The 8,921-nt window shown below is 41.5% G+C and overlaps 1 protein-coding gene across 1 annotated transcript; it reads left to right on the top strand.

The window, feature by feature from the left end:
- Positions 1–827: 827 nt before the first annotated feature.
- Positions 828–8,921, top strand: LOC130282416 (trypsin-like). Its single transcript, XM_056530638.1, has 5 exons — positions 828–1,038; positions 4,776–4,935; positions 6,608–6,861; positions 8,222–8,358; positions 8,648–8,921. Exons 1-5 carry the CDS (start codon positions 1,005–1,007, stop codon positions 8,792–8,794), a joined length of 732 nt encoding a protein of 243 aa, XP_056386613.1. The 5' UTR covers positions 828–1,004; the 3' UTR covers positions 8,795–8,921.

The raw sequence follows: 8,921 nt of genomic DNA on the forward strand, positions 1-8,921 counted from the left end.
TCTGTTTCACTTTCTGGCACCAGTTGATAAAAAATAAATAAATAATAATTCCACCGAAGTACACCTTAAACCCCTAAAGGACAGATCCATTTTTTACCTTAAAGGAGTAGTCCAGAAGTGAGCAAAGGCTGTCCGGGCATGCTGGGAGTTGTAGTTTTGCAACAGCTGGAGGCGCACTGGTTAGCTAACACTGCCCTATAGCTATTCCCCAATACAGAAGATACTACTCTCTAGTGATACAGAAAAGCAAAGGGAACAAATACTTCCACTAATATGCAAAGACAAATATTACATAAAAAAATCAATAAACTTTGTAATATATTAGAGAAAAAAAAATCCTCTTTCTTATCAGGCTCCTTTCTTGCTCCCCCCCCCCCGCGTTCCAAATTCATCATTCATTTTGAAAGACAGGTCACGTCCATCTTGAGAAAAAAGATAGACTATTAACTCGCTGAGGGGTCAGTTTACATGCTGCCCATACAAGTCTATTAGAAGAGAGGGGAAAGTGCATTATTTTTTATCTTTTTTTTTGGGGGGGGGGGGGGGTGGAAATGCAATTTTTGGCCCTGCAGCGGGTAGCTGCGCTGGGACAGACAAAGGAGTATGCAATCAGAGCAACAGCTGTTTCAAGCATTGAGATGCTTTCTCAAGCTACTTAAAACAGCTGTCACCCTGATTGCATACTCCTCCGTCTGTCTCCGTGCAGCTCCCCGCTGCAGTTTTGTATAGACACAGAAGAAAATAAAGAAGAAAGCAGCCCCACTGATGGAGAGTCCCACTGATGGAGAGTGCCGTGGTTTCGTATTAATAATGTCGTCCTTGATAATTTTGGCAAAGATGACAGATAAAGGCTGATTCCTAATAAATGATCCATTGCTTACGATTTGGCCCAAACATCCGTGTGAACAGACACGTGTCAGATAACCGGATAAGACAGATAACCTTGAGCCATCGAAGGGTTTATATAGGTCAGATCCGGCCAAGAAAGGTTTCACGGTATCAACATGAAGCTTCTACTTCTTGTCCTGGGACTTGCCGGTGTGTAGACGTTTATATTTTATTCTTGTTTCTAGAAGAAAAAAAAATGTTTCTGGAAAATTTTTTTTTTTTATCTCAACTGGCTCCAGGAAGTTAAACAGATTTGTAAATTACTTCCATAAAAATGTTTAAATCCTTCCAGTACTTATCAGCTGCTGTATGTTCCAGAGGAAGTTGTGTAGTTCTTTCCAGTCTGACCACAGTGCTCCCTGCTACCACCTCTGACCATGTCAGGAACTGTCCAGAGCAGGAGAGGTTTGCTATGGGGATTTGCTCCTGTTATGGACAGTTCCTGACATGGACAGCGGTGGCAGCAGAGAGCACTGTAGTCAGACAGGAAAGAACTACACAACTTCCTCTGGAGAATACAGCAGCTGAGAAGTACTGGAAGGATTAAGATTTTTTTAATAGAAGTAATTTACAAATCTGTTTAACTTTCTGGAGCCAATTGATGTAAAACAAAAATGTTTTCCACCGGAGTAACGGATTGAATCTAAGGATGGTACGGCCTTACCTAGAATTGGATTATGAAAACATGGAGATTTTGGTGGAAGGAGAATGTTGAGGAACACTGATGATATGGTGTTTCCTTTGTTAACTTACATCTTTTTTTTGTCTATCATGTTGGGCTAGCTTTATGGATTAGTGTTGAGCGGCATAGGCCATATTCGAATTCGCGAATATTCGCGAATATATGGACGAATATTCGTCATATTCGCGAATATTCGCATATTCGTAATATTCTCGTTTTATTTTCGCATACGCGAATATTCACATGTGCGAAAATTAACATATGCGAAAATTTACATATACAAAAATTTACATAAGCGAAAATTCGCACATGCGAAAATTAGCATATGCAAATTTTCGCATATGCGAAAATCTCACACAGTAGTATTAGAGCCTTCTTACACCACATGAGCTGGAAGCAGAGAGGGATGATCACTGTGATGTGTACTGTAAAAAAAAAAAAAAAAAACGAATATTCGTAATTACGAATATATAGCGCTATATTCGCGAATATTCGCGAATTCGCAAGTATGCGATATTCGCGAATAAAATTCGAATTGCGAATATTCGCGAGCAACACTATTATGGATGGGACACCTGGTCTCATACGGCACATCAGTGGCCTTTGGGTATCACCAATGATCTGGTATCCAATGCAACTCCATGAATCTTAATATTATTTGGCATAGACATTGTATGTATTGCATTACTTCGTATGTTGCATTGTTATTTGGCCACTGTTTGGTGGTATTATTTTAGCACTGTGTCTTTGTTTTTACAATGCTGGCTCATAATACTTTAAAGGGGTATTCCAGGGAGAAAAAAAATGTATATCAACTGGCTTTAGAAAGTTATAGGGGTACTCCGGTGGAAAACTTTTTTTTTTTTTTTTTTTTTTAACTGGAGCCAGAAAGTTAGACAGATTCGTAAATTACGTCTATTAAAAAATCTTAATCCTTTCAGTACTTTTTAGCAGCTGCTTGCTACAGAGGAAAATCTTTATTTTTTTCATTTCTTTTTTGTCTTTTCCACAGTGCTCTCTGCTGACACCTGATGCCCGTATCTGGAACTGTCCAGAGCAGGAGAAAATCCCCATAGCAAACCTATGCTGCTCTGGACAGTTCCTGACACGGACAGAAGTGTCAGCAGAGAGCACTGTGGACAACACTGTGAAAGGACAGGTGAAAGGACAGGAACGCCGAGGGCCTCAGCGTGCAGGTAGACCCCTGAGGCCCTCGGTATTCCTGTCCTTTCACCTGTCTGACACCGCCACCATGTTTATGCAATAAGGAACTCTTTTGAAGCTACCATCTTGGGTGAGTGCCGTCATCCATTCTTTTTATACAAAATTTACAAATCTGTTTAACTTTCTGGCACCAGTTCATTTAAAAAAAAAAAAGTTTTCCACCGGAGTACCCCTTTAAACAGATTTGTAAATTACTACTATTAAAAACAATCTTAATCCTTCCAATAATTATCAGCTGCTGAAGCTGAGTTGTTCTTTTCTGTCTGACAACGGTGCTCTCTGCTGACATCTCTGCTTGTCTCAGGGACTGCACAGAGTAGGAGAGGTTTGCTATGGGGATTTGCTTCTACTCTGGACAGTTCCCGAGACAGATGTCATCAGAGAGCACAGAAAAGAACAACTCAACTTCAACAGCTCATAAGTACTTAAAGGATTACGTTTTTTTAATAGAAGTCATTTACAAATCTGTTTAACTTTCTGGAGCCAGTTGATATGTAAAAAAAAAAGGTTTTTCCTGGATAACCCCTTTAATTATGTTTACACTGTATGAAGGCACTATAGCAGTATTACATATCAAGCACAATACGGTATAATTTGTACAACACGGGGCACTGTTCAGAGGGTGGTGATTGTTATTATTCAGAATGGATAATATTGCACCATCTGTAATCATTTTTTATTTATATAGTGCACACAGATTCCGCAGCGCTGTACACTCAAATTGGCCCCACAATGGGGCTCACAATCTAAACCTGTCAATATGTTTTGAAATGTGGAAGGAAAAAGGCACAGACATAGAGAGAACATACAAACTCTTTGCAGAACACAGGACCCCGGCACTGCAAGGCAACAGTACTAACTACTGAGATACCGTGCTGCCCTCTACAGCAGTGTTTCCCAACTAGCATGTCTCCAGCTGTTGCAAAACTACAACTCCCAGCATTCCCGGACAGCCAAAGGCTGTCCGGGCATGCTGGGAGTTGTAGTTTTGCAACAGCTGGAGGCACACTGGTTAGGTAACAATGCCTTATAGCTATTCCCCAATACAGAAAAGCAAAGGGAACACATACTTTCACCAATATGCAAAGACTTAGCCTAAATGGTTACTGTCAATTTAACAAATATCACATAAAATTTTTATAAAACTTTGTAATATATTAGAGAAAAAAATGCCTCTTTCTTATCAGGCTCTTTTCCTGCTCCCCTGCCTTCCAAGTTTATCATTCATTCTGAAAAACAGGTCACAGGTCTTGAGAAAGAAGACAGACTATTAACTCCCTGAGGGATCAGATCACATGCTGTCCATACAAGTCTATGAGAAGGTGGCGAGGAGAGGAAAATGGCTAGGATGCAGAACCAAATAGTCATACTCCAGAGAGACTCCAGGGGTTTATAGTGAGAATCAGGCTCAGACTAGCCCATGGGGAACAGGTGGATCCCCCAGTAGGTCCTTGAATAGTGTTGTATATTTCTGCATTTTGCTTAAATTTTTTGGCAAAATTGTGGCAAAACTGTACTGGTTTTCCTCAATTCGCAGTAAATTTATGGTGTTCTGCATTTTACTGGTTGTCCTAGGCAATCCAGTTGAATACAGGTGAGTATTATTTCTATCCCCTGTGGTGGATTCAAAGCTTAGACTACTCAGTAATGCTCTATAATGTCCTTCATGCTGCTGCTGCTTCTGAGGGTGTGCTATAGAGATATAGGTAAGCAGGATCCCCTGTTCTGTGAGTGCAGTGAATTCGGGGACATCATAACAGCTTGTGTCCAGACAGATGACATGTGCAGAGGGGAAACCTGGTGAAAGTGTCATATTTAATGGCCAATGGCAGTGCCGACACTTATCTACTCACATCCTATCCTGAAACACCAGGTACGTTTTAATGAAGTTACATAAGTGAATTTTAAGTCTCCTTATTGTTTTCTACCGTTGGGTCTCTTATAATTTTTCAGCACTAGTTTTATTCATTTTTTTTTTTAGCTGCGGCCCCCATTGAGGATGACGATAAGATCGTCGGGGGTTACAAATGCCCAGAAAGTTCAATTCCGTACCAGGTGTCTCTGAATGTTGGATATCATTTCTGTGGAGGGGCCCTCATCAGCACCTTATGGGTGGTGTCTGCTGCTCATTGCTATCAAAGGTAAGGAACTCTAAATGCACCTATTTGTCAGCACTAGAGCTTTATGACCAGCAGATTGGCACTGGGCTTGACAGTTCTTATCTAAGACTTGGACTACATTTTGACCATAGTCCACAAGGGTCGAGTCCTGGAAAAAAAATTGTGGAAACTCATCCAATATTTCCACTCAAGTCCTGCAGGACTCCTGCTAATGGGAACGGTGTTCCTGCTGGGGAAAAAGTGCAGGAACACATGATCCCTGCTAGTTCAAGATACGGTGGTGCGAGACAGGCAATATATTGATACAGTATTGGTAGAAAATAGATTCTAGCTGGAGACATGGACTGGAGCCAATGGGAGATTGACAGAGGTGTGGCCTTTGCTTGAGGAGACGGTAAGTGGTTGTCTAAACAGTGTCTGGACCACCACTGGACAACCACTTCTTAGATGATCACTGGGTATGATGAGGGATAATCCATGTGACCACTTTATACCATAATTGCTGAGTACCCAGCGCTGCCCGGTTTTTCCTACCTTATCCTTGTGGGGGAGGAAAACCAACAAAGCAGGGAGCTTTTGTCCTCATATCCCGTCTTTAAATCCTGACCCCACATCCCCTCCTCATATGCCGATCACAAATCCCCTCCTCATGTCCCAACCTCATATCCAGTCCCCATATCCCATGCCCATTTCCTGTCCCCATATCCCATCCCTATAACCTGTCCCCATATACCGTCCTCATATCCCGACTTCATATCGGTCCCCATATACCATCCCCATATCCCGTCCTCATATCCTGACCTCATATCCCGGCTTCATATCCGTCCCCATATACCATCCCCATATCCTGTCCTCATATCCTGACCTCATATCCCTACCTTGTATCCCAACCTCATATCCCGACCTCAGATCTCATATCCCATCCCCATATCCCATCCCCATGTACCATCTCCATACCCTGTCCTCCTATCCCATCCTCATATCCCTACCTCATATCTTGTCCTCATAACCCTGTCCTCATATCCCGACCTCATATCTTGTCCTCATATCCCGAACTCATATCCCGTCCTCATATCCTGTCCTTTTATCCCAACCTCATATCCCAATCTCATATTCCGTCTACATATCTGTCCTCATATCCCATATACATACATATACACATGCATACGTACACTTACATATGTACACATACATACATACATATATACACACATACATACACACACACACATACACACATACAGATATACACACATACATACATACATACACACATACACACATACATACATATATACACACACATACATACATGCATACATACACACATACATACATACACACGCATACATACATACACATACATACATACACACAGATACATACGTACATACATACACACACATAAGTTGGCCAACCTACTTATCATAGGGTTGGGGTCTACGCACTGGTGGATGCCAATAATTGTTTTGTAATAGTCTAGACCAGTGGACTGAAACAGTGGCCCACCAAATGTTGCAAAACACCAACTCCAACTCCCGGGCATTCTGGGAGTTGGAGTTTTTCACCATCCGGATGGCCAAAGTTTGGGACCACTGGTCTAGACAAGATAGGATACCTACATCAACCAACATGGCTTCATAGTTCTTAGTTGATCTATGTAATCACTTGCACTTTTTTTTTCACATTTTAGGCGTATTCAGGTCCGGCTCGGAGAATATAACATCAAAGAGTTAGAAGGGCCCGAGATATTTGTTGCGTCCTCCAAGGTCATTCCACACCCGCAATACGACACTTCTACTCTGGATAACGATATCATGTTAATCCGGCTAAAAAAGCCAGTAAGGCTGAGCTCCCAAATAAAGACAGTTAGTCTACCGACTCACTGTGAGGTGACGGGGACGCGTTGTCTCATCTCAGGGTGGGGGAACACTCTGAGTAATGGGGGTAAGAAAACCAAAATGTATATTATATAAAACATGATTATGTAGAATAATGGCAGCCAAGTGAAAGACTTAGAAGGAAAGGGATGTTCCTAACATAGATATCTATAACATATATAGATGTGGGACCAGTCTATGTAATGGGCATCCACAGCCTGTACCCTACCTAGTAAGGGACTATAATACAGGATATAACTCAGGATCAGTACAGGATAAGTAATGTAATGTATGTACACAGTGACCCCCACCAGCAGAATACTGAGTACAGCTCTGGAGTATAATACAGGATATAACTCAGGATCAGTACAGGATAAGTAATGTAATGTAATGTACACAGTGAGCTCACCAGCAGAATAGTAAGCACAGCTCTGGAGTATAATACAGGATATAACTCAGGATCAGTGCAGGATAAGTAATGTAATGTATGTACACAGTGACCTCACCAGCAGAATAGTGAGTACAACTCTGGGGTATAATACAGGATATAACTCAGGATCAGTACAGGATAAGTAATGTAATATATGTACACAGTGACCTCACCAGCAGAATAGTGAGTGCAGCTCTGAAGTATAATACAGGATATAACTCAGGATCAGTACAGAATAAGTAATGTAATATATGTACACAGTGACCTCACCAGCAGAATAGTGAGTACAGCTCTGGAGTATAATACAGGATATAACTCAGGATCAGTACAGGATAAGTAATGTAATGTATGTACACAGTGACCTCACCAGCAGAATAGTGAGTACAACTCTGGGGTATAATACAGGATATAACTCAGGATCAGTACAGGATAAGTAATGTAATCTATGTACACAGTGACCTCACCAGCAGAATAGTGAGTACAGCTCTGGAGTATAATACAGTATATAACTCAGGATCAGTACAGGATAAGTAATGTAATGTATGTACACAGTGACCTCACCAGCAGAATAGTGAGAGCAGCTCTGGAGTATAATACAGGATGTAACTCAGGATCAGTACAGGATAGGAAATGTAATATATGTACACAGTGATCTCACCAGCAGAATAGTGAGAGCAGCTCTGGAGTATAATACAGGATATAACTCAGGATCAGTACAGGATAGGAAATGTAATATATGTACACAGTGGGTCACCAGCAGAATAGTGAGTGCTGTGCATGATTATTATAGTAACAGAGAGACTGAAAAAATGGAAATTTATCAAAACTTACACCAGAATACTGGTAAAAAAAATTCAGACATTTTTGTGCAACAAATTGTTCATTAATAGGGTCTTGTGCAAAAATGCACAGTTTTTTTAATGCCAGAAAACAGGTCTGCAGGCATTGATAATTTCCTCCCAAAATCTTTTTTGTTTATGTTTTTTTATTTTTCTAGATAATTATCCGAATGTCCTTCAGTGCCTTAACGCTCCGATTCTGAATGATCAGCAGTGCCGTGACGCTTATCCTGATCAAATCACTAAGAACATGGTCTGCTTGGGCTACCTAGAAGGTGGAAAAGACGCTTGTCAGGTATAGTTAGACCCACAAAATGGGTAAAGGGGTACTCCGCTGCCCCAGCTTACGGAACATTTTGTACCGAACGTTGGGTGCGAGCAGCGGGGGGTCGTGACATCACCACCACGCCCCTCGTGATGTCATGCCACGCCCCCTCAATGCAAGTCTATGGGAGGGGGCGTGACGGCCGTCACGCCCCCTCCCATAGACTTGCATTGAGGGGGCGTGGCATGACGTTACCATAATGTAAATGTCATTCTAATATATCTTCTTTTTCTCTCTTCTTTTTCTTGTCACTGTTTAGGGTGACTCCGGGGGTCCTGTGGTTTGTAATGGAAAACTGCAAGGAATAGTGTCCTGGGGCCAAGGATGCGCCTTACCGGGATATCCAGGAGTATATACAAAGGTGTGTAACTATGTGTCCTGGATGGAGGAGACCATGGACAAATAGTGCGGGCTCCGGGAGACAAATTCTAAGCAATAAAATTAAAATGGAAACTTTGGGATTTTGTAGTTTTTTTCTCCCTGTAAATGTTTTTGTGTAATAAAGTAAGAATCCAAAAATAAACAACAGAACA

The sequence above is a fragment of the Hyla sarda genome, chromosome 7 (genome assembly GCF_029499605.1).
Source record: "Hyla sarda isolate aHylSar1 chromosome 7, aHylSar1.hap1, whole genome shotgun sequence".
NCBI lineage: Eukaryota > Metazoa > Chordata > Amphibia > Anura > Hylidae > Hyla > Hyla sarda.